The sequence below is a fragment of the Typopeltis vanoorti genome, chromosome 7 (assembly GCF_054136105.1).
Source record: "Typopeltis vanoorti isolate ZY-2024b chromosome 7, IOZ_Tvanoo_1.0, whole genome shotgun sequence".
In the NCBI taxonomy this organism is placed as follows: domain Eukaryota; kingdom Metazoa; phylum Arthropoda; class Arachnida; order Uropygi; family Thelyphonidae; genus Typopeltis; species Typopeltis vanoorti.
In genome coordinates, this window is record NC_143555.1 from 42,556,838 (window position 1) to 42,579,412 (window position 22,575).

The window sequence follows — 22,575 nt, forward strand, 5'->3', positions numbered from 1 at the left end:
CAGCATGTTAAAGTGGTTCAAGGAACATAACAGCAAGTATCCTTTACTTCAATGGCCAGTTCATTCTCTAGACCTAATAGAGCATCTCTGGAAAGTAGTTTGCAGCAGTAGCAATGTGCCACCATCCAATTTGAAATAGTTGGGCAATGTCACTGTGGTAGTGTGGACAAACATCCCAGAGGAACATTCAATGCCATAGAGAATATGGGCCATTCTTAGGCATAAAAAGATTTTCTCGCTCATTACTAAATGCTGTTCCTAATAAAGTGGCCACTTAGTGTATATGCAGTAGTAGACATAAACATATCACATCGTTCTGTATTTTCTAAGAATTTTAACACAGAATTATATTTATGTTATACTTTGAAAACAAAACACTGATAGACTTTACCCAAAAACAAAAATATCACTGTATCAAAAACAGATTGCATTTAATATCAAAATGCTTAAATGAAATGAATGGCATATGTTTCAAATCAGTATTTTTTCCATTGAATGCACTACAGCACTAATTTACTAGAGCAATTCCAATACATGTTAGAAATTAAAAACAAAATCATTCTAAGAAAGAGATGCAATTATGATTTTAATGTGTGTATATATATAAAGATCCATATACACCAAACAAACAAAAGCTGGTGGTGCAAAAAAAATCTTGACTATCAAGCCTCTGATAGTTAATCACAGAAGTCAGTCGCTCTGAAGATTTGTAATTTGAGTTTTTAATCAGTTCAGTGAATTAGCATTTAGATATCACATCAATGCGATATTTACATTGTACACTGTATTTGCATTTATAAATGTATGAAATTCTGCTAAAAAGTACTGGACCTCATATGTTTATAATTTTTTTTTCCTCCTCATTTTCAGTCATCACAGAATTCATTGTTAAAGCTTTGCAGTACTAAATCAGAAGCCTGTATAAATAAATTTATTTATGTCTAAAATAAATTTTGAAATGAGAAAATGCAACTAGAGTGCAAACTGTATGATTCAAAAATTATTTTAATGAAATATTGCTACTTCTCTTATACTTACTCTACCTACCCATCTCCAGAAACAGAAATTATATGTTTTCCATTCTGAGTGAATTTGAGGCCAGTAATTAATTCTGAGTGCCCACTCATAGAAGCAATGCATTCTGCTTTAGAATAATCATAGATGTAAAAATTTTTATCAGTAGAACTTGTAGCCAAAAATGAGCCAGACGGATCAATTGTAACCTGAAAAATAAAAAAAAATACCATTTTTCTTGAGATGAAATGTTTCATCATTTTATCTTAAGAAAAATTCATCTCAAGAAAAAAGAGATGAAATTTCATCTCTTTTTTCAGCATTATGTCATCTCTTGACATAATTTATATAACTTAAAGTTTAACATAACTTTTTTTTAAAAAATTTATTTTATTATTATAATCATCAAAGTCCCCTGCAGTAGCAAGACTGTTATGGTACTTTCTGCATCTTACTTATTTACTAAGCAAAGATTCTATTCTTACTACACATTCACTGGATCACTATACAATTTTCTGGAATGGTTTCTGGTTCTTTACTCCCTGCTTCTTATTATATGCTTAATTATTTTTTTTATTAATCTGACGATATAATATTATCACCAACTTATACAAGTTCATCAACCTATCTCCTGTTGTCCTATTAGGTTTTGAAAATTACATTTTCTGAATCAGTCAGGCATCTTCCAACATTCCAAAGTTTGGATTTAAAAAAAAAATTAAAAAAAGACAAGCCTTATCAATTCAAGGAGGCTATGCAAGCTCATCCAGAGCAGACTTTAAATCCCACCTTGGGCATCCATGTCCAAGGTGGGATTCAAACCTACAACCTGTTGGTTGGAGAGCAGGTATGCTATCCACTTGGCCAACCAGGCAGGCATTGATTATTATTATTTGACGCCTCCAGGGAGTCCAAAGACTCATCGAGGGAGGGCACCTGCTCTACAACTCTGTCTCCACCACTCAATCCACCAATTGACCACACCTACACCAATGCCATTTACCATCGACCACCACCACTAGTATTTCCACAGACATCCATGCCCACGGTGGGATTCGAACCCGTAGGCTTTTGGCTTGAGAGTGGATATGCTCTGCTGTGAACACTACTCTGTGCAGAGTAGTTCAGATGCATGGATATAAGAATTTATACAGTTGGGGAAAAAAAAAAACTTTTCCTACTTGTAAATGTGCTCCACTTCATTACAGCAATTATTATATGGACATTTCTGTGGATACTTAAGCTAAACATGGAAGACTTGCACTTACCATTTTTCACTGATTTCCTTTTCTTAAAACTTATTAACTAACAATATAGTCACAAATATTTCAAGTAATCCATATGCATTCACCATTCAGCAAAACATCTAGTTTTTATATTGAAAGTGTGACTTTTTTGCAATTCAATCAAACAGTCAGGACATCTTCCTAGGCAATATTAACATCCAACTGGTTTTCCTTTTCCAATTTCAGGTATATTTTTACATCTCTTCTACCAAGCTGGAAGAGATGTAAAAATATACCTGATTACCCTCTCCACTCTTCCAATGCTCTATATCATTTCATAATCAGTTCTCCTTCTGTATACTGTAGAGCTCACCCGCTCCTGTTGGTCACTCAAATAATTTGTGCACATTTCCTCATCCTTTTCACAATAACTCCCAACCCCATGTCCTTTGGCACTACAAGGAGTGCCAATATATAGAGTCCACTCCTCCTTTCCATAAACAGACTGCTACTTACTGTCTTCTAATAAAAACACCTGTTCTGAGTGAATTACAGAAATATCGACTGGCATGAAGGTCTCCATTTTTCACTTCATCCAAAATTCCATTATACTTTCCAGATCATGGCTTAACCGAAGATGTACTGAGGTAGTTCATTTCTTGAACATTCACCATACTGCAGGTGGCTTATGACAAGAACTCTAGCTTCATACTTAAAGTACATTGGGATATGCAACAAATGCAAACCAAACAATCAGCAAAAGCAAATAAGACTTTGAGAGCACTAACAGCAGAAACTTCACCACCTGTCTAAATTGTTGCCATGTCTTCTGGTCCCTTGCAAAGCCCAGTGAATAAAAATTCTGCTCACCTATAATCTCACCCCTTTCCTGTCTCTCTTTCAGGTGGCATCTTTCCCCTTTCCTGTCTCTTTACAGTATCTAAAGATAAAGCAAACCTGAACCTAGTGTAATTCTTTTTCTCCAAATACTGCACAGATTATCAAGGCAAATCTCCACTGCCATATTAGAAATAGTGCACCATATTTCTCCTTTTTTTTTGCTGAATAACTATGGTGGTCATTCAGCAAAGAGGTATCAGAAGAATCTTAACTAACCAAGATGTCACCCAGGTCTTGATAGTATCTGGTATCTCCCCAAGTATGCTTAAAAGCTGCACTCTAGAACTACCTATTATAACCTTTTATACTTAACTGGCCTTTATCCCAATACAAATAATAAGCATTTATCCATTCTATTCCAAAAAAAGGGAACTAAAGGTCTGCTGTAAAATTACTGACGGACTGCCTTCATCTCAATCCTTTAAAAAAATAATGAAGAAGATCATTAACAGTTAACTACTCCACTATGAGGCATACAAGTTAATCAATGATCACCAGTATATATTCAGTTACTGTAGCTCAATTGACAGATAATCAATATCACCTACCACAGGAGTGCTTTATATGCCATCGAAAGGTTTGCTTTCTCTGATCCACCTTGCATCCTATGTGATTGGGTAGCCAGCTTCCTCTATGGTCATTCACTGCATGCCATGGTGGATGACTTCCTCTCTTAGAGCTTTTCCACTAGTACAGAGTGCTTCATCTGTTCTATCACTTGCCCTCTCCTGTTGTATAAATGACCTCTTGCTGACCAGTAATCGACAGTAACTGATGTGATATGCTTATATCACATCAGTCATATCAGTATAATACATAACTTGTAATCTTTTCAGCTCAAAGTGTATGACTGTACACTTTAGCACAATGTCTTCTATTTAAATCTCCTACAGTACCTCTGTATTATCTATATTTACTATTGTTCTTCCCAGTTTAGCATCTTCAGTAAAATGGATATTCCCTGAAATCATTAGTATACAAATTAAAATTATTATTAGTTTACAAATTAAACAGCAGCAGTCCGAGTTAAGAACCCAGTAGTGCACTACTGATTGTCTGCTTTCTTGATTCTGTTCCACCATATTCATCATACAGCTACTCTCAAAATAAAATAACACAACAAAATAAGGAAGCACTAAACCTATCTCTTTTCATTACACACCATAGACATTTCTATTAAATAGCAGATGCAGATAAACAAGGTTTATCTGCATCTGCCCCCCCCCCCAATCATCTTCTTTGTTGTAACTCTTGTTATCTTCTTTTTCATCTGTCAGATGACAGGTCAGGTTCCCTATGAACAAAGGCTTGCCATCTGGCTCAACTATGAAAATATCTCTCATCTCTCTGAAGCTCGATAATTGTGTCCCTTCTTTCAAAGATTGTAGCCAAGTTCTTTTTGGTCTGCTGTTACACCCTGATACATTAAGAATGTAGAATTCTCAGTTATCATGGTGTAACATGAAGAGAAAATAAAATAAAACCCTGTATAAAAGCTAATACACAAATTATTTAAAGAAAATATTCTTGCATCCAAGTAAAATATATATAAAAAAAAAGGTGTTTGTTGAACTAACTAATAAAAGAAGGTATATATTAGTGTTGTGATAAAAAAAAAAAAATTAGCTAAGTAAGACAGAAAGGATTAGTCATAAGAAATTGTATGTGAGAGGCTAGAGATTAAAATATTAAGTAAATTCTTAAAAATTTGGAAAGGGGGGGGGGTTAATTTAGAGGCTAGCAAAAATAAAAAACAATAGACTATCGCTCAGGGTCAATTCCCAGATTTTAGACATCATCACGAGCTCGCCGACCAAAGGATGTTTGGCAGAAAAACGCCACCCTAATTGGTCGGTGAAGTCGAATCAAATAAGGGGCAGAGAAAAGAAATTAAATAAGGTGTTGTTAGGGGTCAAGGTATAAAAAGGTTAGAAAAGTCCCCCACGAGGCTTTTTCCCGGATAGTTTCTTCACAAGCTCCTTCGTATAGGTTTTCACGCAGTTTTCCTGAGTGGCGGGATTGGAGTTATATCTCCGTTGTCACAACAAGGAAACAAAAGTGAGCGGGATTTCAATTCCGTATTTCCTATGGTAAGAAACGAGGAATGCCATTTAGCCAAAGAAAAGAAGGTATTGTCTAAGTGTTTCATCATCCAGTGACAACTACGAGAAAGGGAAAATCTGTAAAGAAGTCAGTGTCCACGTGGTGAGTTTCACAGCCATTGTATAGATGATTCTAAAAGTGTGTAATGAAAAGAGATAGGTTTAGTGCTTCCATATTTTGTTGTGTTATTTTATTTTGAGAGTGGCTGTATGATGAATATGGTGGAACAGAATCAAGAAAGCAGACAATCAGTAGTGCATTACTGGGTTCTTAACTCAGACTGCTGCTGTGTCTATGTGGCGAGTTTCACAGCCATTGTATAGATGATTCTAAAGTGTGTTCTTCATTCAAAATATGAAAAGTAAAGATTGCATAAGCACAGTTTAATGCCAAAAGAACTTAGGAGTGACCGATTATAGGAGAGATCATACCAGGGTAGTTCAATCGGAAAAAGGTAGAGGCCAATATGGAAAACTCAAGAGAAAAAGGTACTGTAAAATCTCGTGTTAACTGAAAATCGCCTGTAATTGTAATCATTATTCTATTACTGAACTATTGAAGAGACTAAGAAATTTATACTAGGACTTTAGTACATGACTGATTATAATGAGAGTATGCTTGTTAATATTAATATTATATAAGTAATTATGTGTCCTGAGATTTATGCATGTGCACTGTAACTTTTAAATAACTTTGAAAGTTTTAAATGTCATAGTTATGTGTTAACACAGTGAAAGGATAATTTAATTTACATAGTTTTAGATAGTTAAATGGAGTGAGTTGATCACATATGTCCAGGTGCTACAGCATATAGCGTATTCAGACTAATATAGGGTTAACTAATGTGTTAATTAGATCTGGGATTATACATATGATTGTATGAGTTGAATCTGTTATGGCGGCATGATCGCAATACCCATATAGGATGGATCATAGCCAAATTACTTGTGATAAGCTAATGTTATTTTGTAAATATTTTCTTAGTATTGAATTGAATTATATTAGAAATTGAATTGTACCATGCCAATGAGTTTAATAAATCTTTGTTCATTGATAAAACAGTTGTCTAAAATTGCTGCCCAATGAACCACTTGAAAAATGTACGAACCTAATCACGCGGAAATTAATGTGTTAAAAAACGAGATAAAGTGTCACAACTGCAATATTGTTTCACATTCAGACATATTTTAGTAATTGCTCCTTGTTTTTGTATTTAATATCTCAAACTAAATGTCCCAAAAGGAGCAGTATAATATAAATATTAGGGACACTAAGAGGAGAAATAGCTTAAATATTTGTATTTTGGGGTGATATCTCGTACATAGATAAAAGTTGAATATAGATAAGCAGAAGTTACTAGATAGAATAAAAATCATAAAATGGGCCACAACACTGTCTCTTGATCATGTTCCTACAATGATTCTATTTAAGACTATGTTTGGTAATCTCTGAGAGGACATTCTCTGGAGGTGTCCAACCCATCTTAATTGCTATTTAAGAATTATTGCAATGATATCTTCACTATAGTTTAATTCATGTTTGACTTGCTCATTTGTTTTGTGTTCTAACTAGTGAGTTTTATTTATTTTTTTTTTTTCTTAAGCATTTCATTTCAAATGCTCTGATTTTTAGTATTTCTTTCTGATTGAGTCTCCATGTCTTGGATCCATATATTGCTATAGGCATAATAATGGTTTTATATTTTACATAGTCATTGTCAGCATTGACATTGACTATGTAAAATATAAAATTATTATGCCTATAGCAATATATGGATCCAAGACATGGAGACTCAATCAGAAAGCAATACTAAAAATCAGAGCATTTGAAATGAAATGCTTAAGAAAAAAAAATAAATAAATAAAACGCACTAGTTAGAACACAAAACAAATGAGCAAGTCATTGTCATTGTCAGCATCCAGGAATGCATTAGCAGAGCTAATCTCAGGTGGTATGATCACTTAAATAGAATGGGAGAGGAAAGATTAGCAAAACAAGTGTTCTCTGCCAGGTTGGCAGGAAAACGACCCAGAGGAAGACCAAGATATAGGTGGATTGATACGGTACAAAGTGCCTTAGACGATAGAAATATAAGATCTGATAATGTTGGAGTCTTGACAAGTAACAGACTGATTTGGAGGAAAATTGTAGATAGGAAGTTAGTAATGATGTAATTTTTTCATGTAGTACTGTCATATCCTGTACACCCCTTGAGGGTACATGGCAGGAATTTGATGATGAGGATGATGATGATATTTTACATAGTTTTAGTTTGAGGCTCCTTGAAATGCTGTTATTTTGGCGTATTTTGTTTAATTTATTCATATTAGACCATCCACAGTTAAGTCTGTACTGCATTGTTTCTGTGTAATCCAGATTATGAGTAATGAAACTGCCAAGATATGTAAATTGCTTTACTTGTTCAAGTATATGATTTTCTAAGTTTATTAAAATTTTTTTCCTCATCTCTTCCTATTTTCATTGTTTTAGTTTTGATTAAACTGATTTTCATCTATTTAAAAATAAAACTGCAGTAAAATTTTTGCACTCTTTATTTATTTATTAAGGGTCAAAGCTGTATAACTGAGAGGAGACCTCCACATAGCCTTTAAAGGAATGCGGAGAACCGACCAGGGCTTCTGACCTAATGTCCAATCATCACCTTCTCGTGGTGCACCTTGTTGGGTATCTACTTGGATACTGAACGAACGAGGATGGGCTGGCAATTTGGGATTTAGCCGACCAAATTGTATTCTTATTGGTTAAACCAAAATAAAAAATGATGGTACAACATGACAAAATTTCATGCTGGCCTGGGGCATCGCCCGGTTAAACAAGGCCCTCGTTGTTTTCGCCAGGTAACCAGGGTGAACAGTGAAAAGTCAGCTACTGGAACAAATCTGAAAACAAAACCCAACTCAACATCACCAGAGTAAAGATCGGTACTATCAACATAAGAAGCCTGAATGGCAAAGAAATGGAGCTAGCTGATGAATTAGATAAGTACCAGATCGACATAATAGGGGTGACTGAAACAAAAAAAGACAAAAACTGGTGAGATCTTTCTGAGCAATAAATACAAAATGTTATATTCAGGCAATGACAATCAAGGAAAGGAAGGAGTGGCCATAGTATTCAACACAAAATATGCGGCTAATCTTCTTGAATGGCAGTCAGTCTCTAGTAGATTAATGTGGGCAAATATGAGAATGGGGAACTGGACAATGAGACTTATTTGTGCCTATGGTCCCACAGAAGGTTCTACTAAGATAGAAGTGGAGCAATTTTTTGAGGCTTTAGAAAAAGCAAATGACACAATGAAAAAGGAAAAGTTGGTCCTTGTTCGTGATCTGAATAGCAGAGTAGGAAATGATTGTGAGACATACAAAAATATTTTGGGAAAATTTGGAGAAAAGAGCAAAGCTAATAATAATGGCAAATATCTGTTGGATTTCTGCTCAGGACATGGACTGGTTATTACTAACACCATGTTCCAACATAAAAATGTGCACAAATTCACATGGAGTGAAGAGGCAAGGAATAAGAAAAGTCTCATTTACGATGTTATTGTTGATAGTGATGTTATCTCCCTGGTGCAGGACACCAGAGTGTACAGAGGATTTGAAATTGGAAGTGATCACTATTTAGTCTTGAGCAGGATAAAATTGAATTTCATATCGAAAAGAATAACATGTAAGAAAGTTTTAAAACGAATAAAAGTTGAGCAGCTCTCAGATGTGAACTGTAGACTAAAATACACAAAGATTATTGAAGAAAAAATGAAAGAGTTTGAGAACAGGAATCAAACCTTGGAGATTCAGTGGCAAACTCTGAAAGAAACATTGATTGATTCTGCCAGAGAGGCATGTGGTGAGGTTGTCTACAAGGATAAAAAAATCAGACCTCCCGGGTGGATACAGGAAGTTAAAGAGGCAGTGAAGGAAAAGAAAAAAGCATATCAAAAGTTCCTGTCAAATAAGTCAGCTTGTGCTCTTAGAGAATACAGAGACAAATGCAAGAATGCTAAACACTGTGTAAAACTAGCTAAACAAAAGTCATGGGTGGACTTTGGCAAGAATATAGAAAATAAATATCAAGAAGGTGGCAAAATATTCTGGAGGTTGTTGAAGAAGCTTAGAAATGGAGGAAAGAGTGCTGTAAAAGGAGTTAGAGATGATAAAGGTGACATGAAAACGGGAGAAAAAGATATCCTTGAAGTATGGAGTAATTACTTTGAAAAACTGCTAAATGAAACAAGCAGTAATGACAGCACAGTGGTAAAAAACACTGACCAGGCATGCAGTCAGGAATACATATCCATACTTGAAGTAGAAAAAGCCATCAAAGACTTGAAATGTGGAAAGGTAGCAGGAGTAGATGATATTCGACCAGAAATGCTGAAGTATGGTGGTATAAGAGTCTTACAGTGGCTGCACTGCATAGTTCAGAAAGCCTGGACAGAGGAATGAATTCCCGATGATTGGAGCAGAGCTCTCATAGTACCCATATATAAAAAGGTAAATAAAACTGAATGTGAGAATTACAGAGGTATTTCCCTACTGAGTGTTCCTGGCAAGATCTATGCAAGTATACTTGAGAAACAGTTGAGAAGAATTGTGGAAGGAAAGCTTGGTGAAGAACAAGCTGGATTCGGGCCAAATAGAGGCTGTCAGGATCAGATCTTCACTTTACGACAAATAGTTGGGAAAGCATGGAAATATAACAAAGATCTGTATTTGAGTTTTGTCGATCTGGAAAAGGCATATGACAAGGTGCCAAGAGAGAAGCTATTCAATACGCTACAGTCATGGTGTCAATGGGGCATTATATCAAACAATACTTAGTCTTTATTCGAGTTGTAAGTCAGCAGTTAGGATTGAAGGAAGTACAGGAAGATGGTTTAATGTTAAATCTGGTGTGAGACTAGGATGTACATTATCCCCTCTGTTATTCATTATCTATATGGATCACATTATGAAGGAAAGTGGTATTAAACCTGATATCAAAATTGGAGATGTTAATGTCAGCTCTTTTCTTTATGCGGATGATGTTATACTTCTAAATAAATCCGCTACAAGTCTGCAAGATTCTCTGACTAAATTGAATAACTGTTGTAATAGATATGGTATGAAGGTCAGCAATAAAAAGACAAAGACAATGAAAATAGGCAGAATCATTGAAAATGTCAACTGTGTTGTGAATGGAGAACTTGTGGAACAAGTGAAACATTTCCGCTACTTAGGCACGATTTTTACTGAAGATGGTAAATTAAATATAGAAATAGACAACAGAATCAGCAAAGCTGGTATGGTAGGAAGTCAATTGAATAAATTCATATGGAATAAGAGAGAAATTAGTCGGAACACTAAATTAGCTATATACAAGACTGTTCAAACCAGTTTTAACTTATGGATCTGAGAGTTGGGTCAGAAGTAAAACACTTGACCAAAGACTAGAGACCGCAGATATGAGAGTCCTGAGAAAGATTATAGGCGTGAACAGATGGCATCAATGGCAATATCATATTGAAAACGAGGATATTAGGAAAGAACTTGACATTGTCAACATTCAGGAATGCGTTAGCAGAGCTAATCTCAGGTGGTATGGTCACTTAAACAGAATGGGCAAAGAAAGATTAGCAAAACAAGTATTCTCTGCCAGGTTGGCAGCAAAGCGACCCAGAGGAAGACCAAGATATAGGTGGATTGATATGGTACAAAGTGTCTTAGACGAAAGAAATATAAGATCTGATAATGTTGGAGTCTTGACAAGTAACAGACTGATTTGGAGGAAAATTGTAGATAAGAAGTTAGTAATGATGTAATTTTTTTCATGTAGTACTATCATATCCTGTACACCCCTTGAGGGTACATGGCAGGAATTTGATGATGATGATGATGATATTTATTTATTTTTATTTATTTTTTTTTTTTTTGTACTCTAGATTCTGCAAGAATAATGATATTGTCTGATTATTTAAAGCGATAGATGTTTGTGCCATTTATTTGTAGACCTGGTTCTTCAGCTGCTTTTGCATATTTCTTTGAGACAGATAGTAATTTTTCTTGAAGAAATATTATTTCATTCATTCACAAAATAAATGAATTTGGTGAATGCAAGCAACTCTGCATAACTCCTTTTTCTACTTTTAATTTGTATGTTTTTATTTTTTTAAATCTGACAGTTGCGTTTGTATCTTTATAATAATTTGTAATAATGGTTTGTATTTCTGAATCTAACGTCATACATTTTAAAATGTTTATCATTTTGTTCCTGTCAATAATGGAATCAAATGCTTGTTTGAAGTTCAATAAAACTGCAGTATATAGGTATGTTGTATGCCCAAAGCCAGGCTATGGGATAGTAAGTGTAAAAATATGGTTCATAGTAGACCTCCCAAGTTGTGTGATCTTCTCCTATTTTCTCATTCATTAATGTATGGATTCTATTTTGTATCATGTATGTGAATATTTTGTAGCTGTGAGTTAGTAATGTTATGAGTCCATAATTTTCACACCTTCGTTTATCTTCCTTTTTGAAAATTGGTATTATGACACCTGTCTTTTAATCATCTGGAATTAACCAGTATATAGTATTTGGTTAAAATAGTTCAAACAGGAAATTAATGGCTGCTGTGCCACCATATTTCCACAGTTCAGTAGGAAGTTCATTATAACCAAGTGACGTTAGAAAAGCTTATTTAATTTAATACATTCAAAATTTCTTCTTTTATTACAAATGTTTTTTTTTTTATCTTTCTGTCTCTTCAATTTGTGTTTTTCCAGTCTTCTTCCCTCTGGAGAAATATCTGGTAGTATTCATTCTAAATTTTTATAATCTTTTGAATCTATTCAGTTTCCATATTATTTTTATCTTTCATTTTTTGTAATCTGTTTTAGGGTATTTTTTGTTAATTCTTTTATAATTTAATGTATACAGTCTGGCTATCATTCTTTTTATTGACTTCTTCATTCATTTTTGTTTTTTCTTCCAACCAAGCAATTTCTGGCAGACTTGCACATTCTATATATTTTGTTTTTCAGTCTTTTATAATATTGCTTATTTTCTTCTGTATTTTCTTTGTTCAAAGTTTTTTTTTTTCAACTCTTTTTTTCTCCTGAGGTTTCCAAAATTTCTGTGGTTATCCACTCATTATTTTAAGTGTTTTTCTTGCAGTATTTATGGGGATGGGCATGACACTAGTTAAGTGGATAGGAGGGTGGCTGCTGGACAGATATCAAAAAGTGGTATATGGAGGGGCAGAATCGAGACAAAAAAAAGGTGACTAGTGGTGTGCCACAAGGTTCATTGCTGGGACCATTGCTGTTTATTTTGTACATAAATGATATAGGAAATAACCTGAAAGGAAATATTCTGTTGTTTGCGAATGATATGAAATTAGGTAGAGTGACAGTTAATCAAGGTGATATGGACAGCTTGCAAGATGATTTAAATAGGCTGTCAACATGGGTAAAAGTTAATGGGTGTCAGTTTAATGTCAAGAAATGTAAAGTTATGCATTTTGGGATAAACAGATTATAAATCATGCATCGCATTGATGGTGCTGTACTCCAGGAAATAGATGAAGCTAGAGATTTAGGGATGGTAGTAGAAGACAGAGAGTGTTAAAATAGAGGACATATTGCTAAGGTAGCCCATAAGATTACTTGGCCACTGAAGAACACATTAACCATTAACAAGTAGAGATAAAGTTCCGCTTTATATATGCTCACATCTGGATTACTGTGCTCAAGTCTGGTCTCTTGAGTTTCTTGGGGAATGAGGAAGTGGTGGAGAGGATTCAGAAGCAAGTGACCAAAATGATGAGTGGCCTGTGGAATGTTCCCTATGAGAATAGATTGAATGTGTGTGGATTACTGAAGTTGGTTGATAGAAGAAAAAAAAAGGGGATATGATAGAAAGAAGTTACTTAAAGGGTTTTGTAGGATAGATGCAAGAAAAATCTTTCAGCACCTCTAGAGGGATCAGAACAAGGTGTTCTTCTTTATTTATAATACACACCTTTATTCAACTTCCAGAGATGGAAGTTGAATATAGGTGTGGTTAATAGGAGTGTGAGGACTAGATTTTTTGCTTGAAGAGTTGTGAATGAGTGGAATGGGATGCCAGAGTTCGAGGAGGGGGTATAATAGATTGTGTGGATAGATTATGTCTCCTGAGATGAGTCTTCAGACTCCATGGAGGTGCCTGTATAATAATAATAATAATAATAATAATAATAATAATAATAATATTGTTATTATGTTGTGCAACTGAAAATTGCATAAAAGTTTGAATGTTATTTAGAATGAACATCATCAACAATTAAGACTCATACTCACTGACATCTATTTCCATTCTTTTTATTTCAAAAGATCTCCTATAAATGCATAATATACATTCTGCTATTCTTTTTCCTATTAATACATTATTCACTGTGCAATTCAGTTAAGATGAACAGAAATGTATATGGTGGATTATTTTTTTTAATATGAATAGGAGTAACAGAGAGGTGTTTGATAGGAATGAAAAAATAAGCTGGAGAACTTATGAATTCAATAGTAGAACAAACAAAAAACAAACCAAAAGGCAGAAAATACGTATAATTCATATTTTATGTGAATCCTTCCATGAATTGCTCATAAGGTTTCTAGATTAGATAATCTAAAAACCCTGTTCTAGAAATTAGATATGGAACATTTCAAGCCATTTTGGGTCCCTATAAGTAGAATAGTGATGAAATTCATGTATCACCATTCCTGCAGTGGCTTTCAAATCCACAATCTACTGTGGAAAGCTAAAGCGCTATCTATTAGCCCACTCCGATGCATATATGAGGGAAAGTCAGTAAGGAAGTTACAAACAAAAGCAGAACAAATAAATTGGAAGTGAATGGTTTTCAGTATGCATCACTAGTTAGCAGCACGTTCTAGGATTATGACCACAAGTGCAGCAGACATGCATGGGCATGTTTTGTAACTGTTTTTGGCAGTCTTAAATCGTGACTATGCTCAAGGAGTGCACAAAAGGACCTCTTGCAAAGGACACTCAATAAAGAGATATATTATGTTTATGCTTCACTGCAATGAAAACATCTCACTTCGCTGGCAGGCAAGAAGTTCAAGGTTATGCCTTCAACGAGAACGCATATGCTTATGATATTTTGGAATTCCCAAGGAGTACTGGTGATTCATTTTCAGAATCATGTAAATACCATGTTGTAATGCGAAATTTTTCTGAAGCTTCAGGATTGCGAGACCTCATATAGACACAGGAGCCTTGGAAAGAATTCAAGAACTTCAATGGAGAACTCTTTCAGCATCTATCTTACAGCCCCAACCTGATCCCAAGTGACTTTCGGTTTGGTCTGCTGAAACAGCACTCTGGTGGCAAACATTTTGCTGATGATCAGGAGGTTGAAAATGAAGTGGCTGAGACAACAGACAAAAAGAATTCTATGCTGCTCATTTTAAAGGACTGACGGGACAACTGTATAAATGTTGAAGCGGATTATGTAGAGAAATAAATGTTTTTCTGAGGTTCATATTTCACTTGTTTTATTTTTTATAACCATTTGTAATTAACTTGCTGACTTTCCATTGTACTATAAGTTTTCAACAACCTTTCATGGATAGGAGACACAAAAAAAAAAAAAATACTTGTCAAACAGGTCAACAATTTATTATTTCAGAATTGATGAAGCAAAATGATCTCAGTGTAAAATATGTTTTGATATATTAGCAGCTGACAACAGTGGTACTAATAAGCTGAAACATCATCATACAAATCATTTTTGAAATTCTGAAAGGAATTTAAAGAAGTGGTGCAGTGGATGAAGAATAACAGTAGAGTTAGAGTTAGGAAGGTGCTGACTAGGTATGATAAGAATGAATTGAGGAAGAGGAGAGAAAAGATGGTGAATAGCATACTAGCTGAGCCATATGAGGCTGAAGGTGTGCAGTTTTTAAACTGCACATCTTTGGCCACGCAGAAAGCTGGTATATGGTAAAAAAAAAAGAGGTTACATTTCATTCAGTCTGGTATTTGACATTTGCAGTGGATGTTATAAAATGAGAGGGAAATGTATAAAATTATATGAATAAGTCTTTCTTGTTCATATGTGGAGTAAACGGTAATAAATCTGTTTACTCCATAACATATATTGTGAAGTAAATGGATTTATTACCAAAGAAATATATGTTTACACATGATGATATGTAAATCTACAACTACCAGTGAAATCTTGATCGAATATAGCATTAATGATGGTAGATTACGTGACTGAAATAGGCACCTAGTCTTTCAAGACAGATTTTGTAGCACATGCAAAAGCTCTTGGAGAACAAGGATTGAGACATCTGCTGGACAATCATGTAATTGGTCGATTGGTAGAGCCTCTGCTACTAATGGCTCAGTTAAGTAAGTTTGAGCGCGGTTAGTAGTTAGAAGGGGACCAATCGTTCAATGCTGTTGGCACACTCTCCCTCGATGAGTCTTTGGACTCCCTGGAGGTGTATAATAATAATAATAATAATAATAATAATAATAATAATTTTATCCCTTAGTTCAAGGTCTGATGGTGGGTCATGGTGGAATATCCATACCTTCAACGTACCCAAACAAAGGCATCAAGCAATTGAGATCAGGAGAATGTGAAGGGTATGGGATTCTGTGAACTTCAAATGAGCCACCTGGGGAAGTGTTGTGATAAATAGGCTCTAGAACTATGTGATATGTGACAGGTAACTCCATCCTGATGGAATGCCTCTATGGGTTTCTTGGTTTCTCGAGAGCTGAATTTGTCCAAGAGAAACTTCTTCACAGTGAGAAGGTTATTGTGCATGGTATGCAGTAAACTTCCAACATGAAATAATTGGACCCTACTTCATTGAAGAAGGTGGTGTAACCATGACATAGCAAATGCTACATTGAGAATGTGTTGGTTCAGTTTGCTCCTGAATGATTAATGTTTCCCAAATTTTCTGAAGTTTAATGCAATACGGTTGCATTCAACAGCAATAAATACGGTTGCATTAAACTTCCGAAAATTTGGGAAACATTAATCATCAGATATCCCACTTTACATTCTAGGCCACATACAATCACCCATAGAGCACGCACCACCTAGATAGGACTTTAGAGTCACCCTCATGGTTAGCTTAGTATTGTGTGGTATTTGAGTGTATGTTACATTAGTTTTTTTGTAATCTCTGAAGATGTCTCAGTGTCTGAGATGAAATATTGGAAGTATTAAAGTCTGTTTTAATCCTTTCTGAGTGCTGTATACATTCCATTAAGCCTCCAACATGACTTGTCAAGTGTTCAAGTAGTTTGATGTATAATCCAATGTGAGAAAAGGATGCATACTATTTCCACTCTCTCATTCATCATCTATATGGATGTCACACGGACTCCCAAGTGGTCTAGTGACTGGGATACCTGGCTTTAACCCAGGTTCGATTCCCAGCAAGGGAATAAAAGTTCCTGCAGGGCTGGTTGGTCAAACGGTTAGCATACCTGCTCTATATGAATCACAAGGACTCCCAAGTGGTCTAGTGGCTGTGATACCTGGCTTTAACCCAGGAGACACAGGGTCGATTCCCAGCATGGGAATGAAAGTTCCTGCAGGCCTGGTTGGCCAAGCAGTTAGCATACCTGCTCTCCAATCCACAGGCTGTGGGTTCGAATCCTATCATGGGCATGGATGTCTTTAGGTGGGATATGAATGTCATCACCACGGGTAAGACCAATACTCTGCTTATTGGAGGTCTGAAGTGGCTTGAAAAAGTTCCATGTTTGGTCTCAATAACAGGGTTTCCTCTGCTGAGATTAGCTCTGCTAATGCACTCCTGGATGCTGGCAATATCAAGTTCTTTCCCAACATCCTCGTTTTTAATATGATATTGCCATTGATGCCATCTGTTCATGCCCCTAATCTTTCTCGGGACTAGAGACTCAGACATGCAGTCTCTAGTCTTTGGTCAAGTGTTTTACTTCTAACCCAGCTCTCAGATCCATAAGTTAAAATTGGTTTAAACACCGTCTTGTATACAGCCAATTTAGTGGTTTGGCTAATTTCTCTCTTATTCCACATAAATTTATTCAGTTGACTTCCTACCATACCAGCTTTGTTGATTCTGTTGTCTTCCATATTTAATTTACCATCTTCACTAAAAATCATGCCTAAGTAGTTGAAATGTTTTACTTGTTCTATAAGTTCTCCATTCACAATGCAGTTGATTTTTCAATGTTCTGCGTATTTTCATTGTCTTTGTCTTTTTAATATTGACCTTCATACCATATCTATTACAACAGTTATTCAATTTAGTGTGTGTGTGTGTGTGTGTGTGTGTGCGCGCGCACACGTGCACACACACATGCACAATGGGACAAACTACAGCATATTTACTTTTGTCAACCACTGATGTAGCTTAAAAAAAATTAATAATAATTAAATACATATGTATATTGTATATTAGTGGGTACTGGTTAGGGTTTAGTTTCCTATAGTACTGTTACTTTTTAAGTTCTCTTTATTCTGAGGGCCACAGCTTCTGTTTCAGCTATTTTCTGTATCTCATGTTATGTATGCTTGGAAAATTCTTGGAGTTCATTATTTAGTTTGTTATGAGGATTTAAATGAGCCATCTAAATCCTTGGGACTTTTATTCTTGTTGAGATTGGACATAGATTAGTATCTCACATGCTTCTTTGACTACCAAGTTTTGGCAAAATGTAAGGACTGATGGCCTTTCCATTCAATTCTGTTCATGTTTGAAAATACATGATCAGAAAGGCTTGATTTTCTGTAATGAAGGAATTTGATATGTCATTTGTGTTCTTTTTGTAACAATAGATTTTGTGACAAAAAGAAGAACACAAATGATATTAGATTCCTTCATTATGAAAAATTGGGCCTTTCTGAGCATCCACTTCAAATGTGCCACAAAACTGAATAGGAAGGCATCCAGTCTTTACATCAAGCTTCATATAATTCATAGTCAAAGAAGCGATGCTAATTCATCAACCCAATTTCAACAAGAATTATGGCTTAAAAAGTCATGAGAATTTTGATGGCTCATCTGCAACCCACATAATATCTAAAAAAAGAATTCCAACAATTTTCCAAGCATAAATAAGTTTTGTATTGGATACAGAAACAAGGAAGAATAAAAATGGATAATCAAACCATAAACAGAACTTAAAAATAACAGGACTATAGGAAACTAAACCCAAACCAGTAGCCACTGATATACAATATATTTATGTATTTAATTATTACTAATTTTCTATTCTCTTCACTAGAGATCAGGCTAGATCAGTGGTCGCCAAAGTGGTCGATATAACATAGGGGTCGATTCGGGCTCAGGGGTTGATAGAAAAATATAAGACATCATTTTACAGGTAATATTTAATTCGGTAAACTTGGATTACCTCCATCCTGAACGACAACACAATTAAGAGTGAATCGTGGGAACAGTGACATGAATAGGACCTGTAAGATGGAGCAAGGTCATGAGAATAGTTACGGAGGTAACTATTAACTAACTTAAAATAGTTAAAATGACGTATTTACCAATAAACGGATGTCGGTGGTTCCAGCCCGGTGGCGCGGCGTGAGATGGATTGCAACACGAGCATAGTTGCTTATTTACTTATACTTACATGTATTCAATTCCAGTTCTCATTTTTGCGCATCGACATACAAGTGAGCCTTAATGTTCTAAAATGCATCAACATACATATTATAATTCAATCGTTATTCATTCACGAACTAAACTTCTCTATGTTGAAGAGTTGAGCAGGGCTGGTAGTTTTGTACATCCTATATATACCTATAGGAAGATTGTATTATTGTTATTTTATTATCTAAATTAAATTTTATATTTTACATATTATTTATCTCTCCTATCAAATATGTAATGTTAAGAATGACGTCAAAAACATATCCGTTTGACGTTAAGCCAATATTACTATTATTACTATTATTACGGGCAACTCCAAGGAGTCATTAGACTCATCGAGGGAGGCTCCAAATCATATTCATCACAACTATTCGACATTCATACAGTATCTATCATACCTCGCCTTAAACTCATTCACTGTCACAGCATCCACCACAGACTCAGGGAGTGCATTCCACTCATTCACTACTCTAAAAGTAAAGAACCCAGCTCTAACACCTTTACTAACCACACTTTTGCCCAGTTTCCATGGATGTCCCCTAGTCCTCCCACAACCAGCCCTGTTCTCAAAAATATCTTCTGAATTAATTTTATAGAAACCCTTCAGTAATTTGAATGTCTCAATCATATCTCCCCTCCTCCGCCTATCAACCAATTTTTGCAACCCACAAATCCTCAACCTGTTCTCATACGGTTCATTCCACAGACCTGCTATTATCTTGGTCACTCGCCTCTGGATCCTCTCCACCTCCTCCCCATCAAGAAGAAACCTAGGTGACCAAATCTGAGCACAGTAGTCGAGATGGGGTCTTATCAAGGCTCGATACAGAGGAACAATAACCTGCTTGTCTCTGCTTGTCAACGTATTCTTCAGCAACCAAGTGCTTTGATGAGCTGATTTGGCCACTTTTGCAATGTGTCCCCTAAATTTCAATTCCTTATCCACCAACACTCCAAAATCCCGTGCCTCATCAATTTCCTGGAGCACGGTTTCACCAATGCAGTAAACTGCCTCCAATCGTTTCACCCCAAAATGCATAACCTTACATTTTGCCACATTAAATTGACATCCAATCTCCCTATCCCAGACCTCCAATCTATCCAAATCATCCTGCAAAATTTTGACGTCATCTGCATTCACTATTGCCCTACCAAACTTCGCATCATCCGCAAACAAGTGAACTGTTCCTCTCAGATCCTTTCCTATATCATTTATGAACAAATTAAACAGCAGTGGTCCAAGAACAGATCCTTGTGGCACACCACTAGCCACAGGCCGTCTTGTGGACTCTACTTCTGAGTAAACCACTCTCTGATATCTCTCCGTCAACCACCCTCCTATCCATCTCACCAACCCTATGTCCATTCCCATATGCTGCAATTTACTGATTAGAATTCCATGTGGTATCCTGTCAAAGGCCTTAGCAAGGTCCAGTAGAATCACTGTAAACCCATTATCCTTATCCAGTTCAGCCGTCACTGTGTTATAATACGTCAGCAAGTTACTGAGGCATGACCTACCCTTCACAAAACCATGCTGTCCCTGATACAGTATCCCATTTTCTTCTATCCAATCTTGTATTTTCCTCTTGACTATTTTCTCTAAGACCTTGATAATGATTCCTGTTATGCTGATTGGCCGGTAATTTTCAACAGCAGCCTTGGAACCACCTTTATGCAGTGGAACTATTTTCCCCTCTTTCCACCCCCTTGGGACTGATCCAGTCCTGAGGCTCAAATTAAACAAAATGGTCAAGGGCACTGACAATTCTTTGGCCGCTTCACGTACGACACGAGCTGGTATACCATCCAATCCCACAGATGTATTGACATTGAGGTTCTGTAATAGATTAGTTACCTCTACTTCATTCATCACAATTCCAGTATAAGCTGTTGGTTCTTCCATTTCTGCAAAGTCACCACCTGGATGATATACTCTTGCAAAGTGCTCGCTCAGTAATTCCACAACATCGACTGATTCGGTTACCTCCCTACCCTCAGCATTCTACCATGAGCATTTTTCCTTTTACTTGCAACATATTGAAAAAACTGTTTGGGATTCTCTTTAGCCTGCATGGCCAATTTCCTTTCGTAATCTGCTTTTGCTTTTCTTACCACCCTTGTTACCATCCTGGCCTGAGCTTTATACTGTTCCTGCACCTGATGGTCACCCTTCTCCTTAAATTCCCTCCACAATTGTTTCTTTTTTTGCAGCTCAAGCTTAATAGTGTTATTCATCCATTTAATCCCTACTTGATTTATTATTCGGACTCTTAGTATACAGTCAACCATTGCCTCCTGCAAACAGTTCTTTACCATCTCCCATGCACTATCAACATCCAGCCCTTGCAGTTTTACATGCCATGGCATTGAGCCAAGAACACACCTAAGCTTGTCATACTTACCAGCCCGGTAATTCCACATGTACCCTGTCTTAATTGTAAATTCGACTCCTTTAGCCACCTCCCAAGTCATAACCTTATGGTCACTCTCACCAATTGGTGGCAACATGGTCATGTTCGTTACAGCTACATTCTCAGTTGCAATTACTAGGTCCAGCACTCTCTGCCCCCTGGTATTTTCCAATACATGTTGCAGTAGATAGTTGTCCCTTAATAACTGCATAAAATCCAATTCCTTCCTCCCATGTGCCCTCTCCTCTTTCCAGTCAATGTTACCATAATTGAAATCACCCATATAATAATATATACTATATTACACATACAAGAAACACTGTAATTATAAAATAAACAATCTAAAAACTCACATAAGCATCTTTTCTGCTTGTCCTATTATAATTAGTAATAGTAAAATAGAAGGGTAGATAAAAAGTAAGAAACTCTTGAAGGGGGGGGGGGGTCGACGGTCAAAGAAGTTTGGCGATCCCTGGGCTAGATCAACAGTTGAACAATGCAATTATGCTGAAGTTCAATGTATGGTATAGTGATTTAGTTTGGTCCAGTGTGTGTGTGTGTGTGTTTATTCCTGATGATGACCTTGATAAAGGTTTTATTCTAATTAAAGTAAGTGCTCTAACATGATGCTTGTCTCCATAATTCTACACAATAAATGCCAAAATATTTGTATATGTGTGTCCCTTACAGCGATTTCATTGATGCTAGATAGGCAGAAGAAATGCTATTACATGTTTGATCTAATTGCTAACTAGAGCAACAATTTCAAGGCCATTTTTAAGCTGGTTCCTAAATTAAGTGACTTTGGCATGGATAAATAGTTTTTCTCTCCCAGAAACTGAAGGTTTTAATCCTGTAAATCAGAAAAATTAATACGTTCGCTGCCAACCACGAATATACTTGTAGTTAGTATATGAGCCTCACAAGCCAACTACGAATATACTCGTATGATGCTTACTGCCGGCAACGAGATTACTCATACTGACCTTGAAGAAGTGAAAATGCTTGGCATGTGGAGCGTAGCAGCGAACGTGTGTATACTCGTAGTTGGTATATGAGCCTCACAAGCCAACTACGAATATACTCATATGTCGATTATCGCCGGCAACAAGATTACTCGTACTGACCTTGAAGAATGGAAAGTGCTTGGCTTATGGTAAGAAACTATGCGCGAGGTGCTTGGCAGCGAACGTGTTAACAGAGCTCACACTATTCCATGCAATAATTTAGTGC

At 36.0% G+C, this 22,575-nt stretch overlaps 1 protein-coding gene across 1 annotated transcript in view; it reads right to left on the reverse strand.

The window, feature by feature from the left end:
* Positions 1-22,575, reverse strand: part of LOC150104628 (mitogen-activated protein kinase-binding protein 1-like) — a 399,663-nt gene that overhangs the window by 160,994 nt on the left and 216,094 nt on the right. Inside the window, exon 17 of the mRNA XM_090395826.1 lies at positions 1,048-1,223. Within this exon, the coding sequence (XP_090251952.1) occupies positions 1,048-1,223 (176 nt within the window). The remainder of the gene's footprint in view (positions 1-1,047; positions 1,224-22,575) is intronic.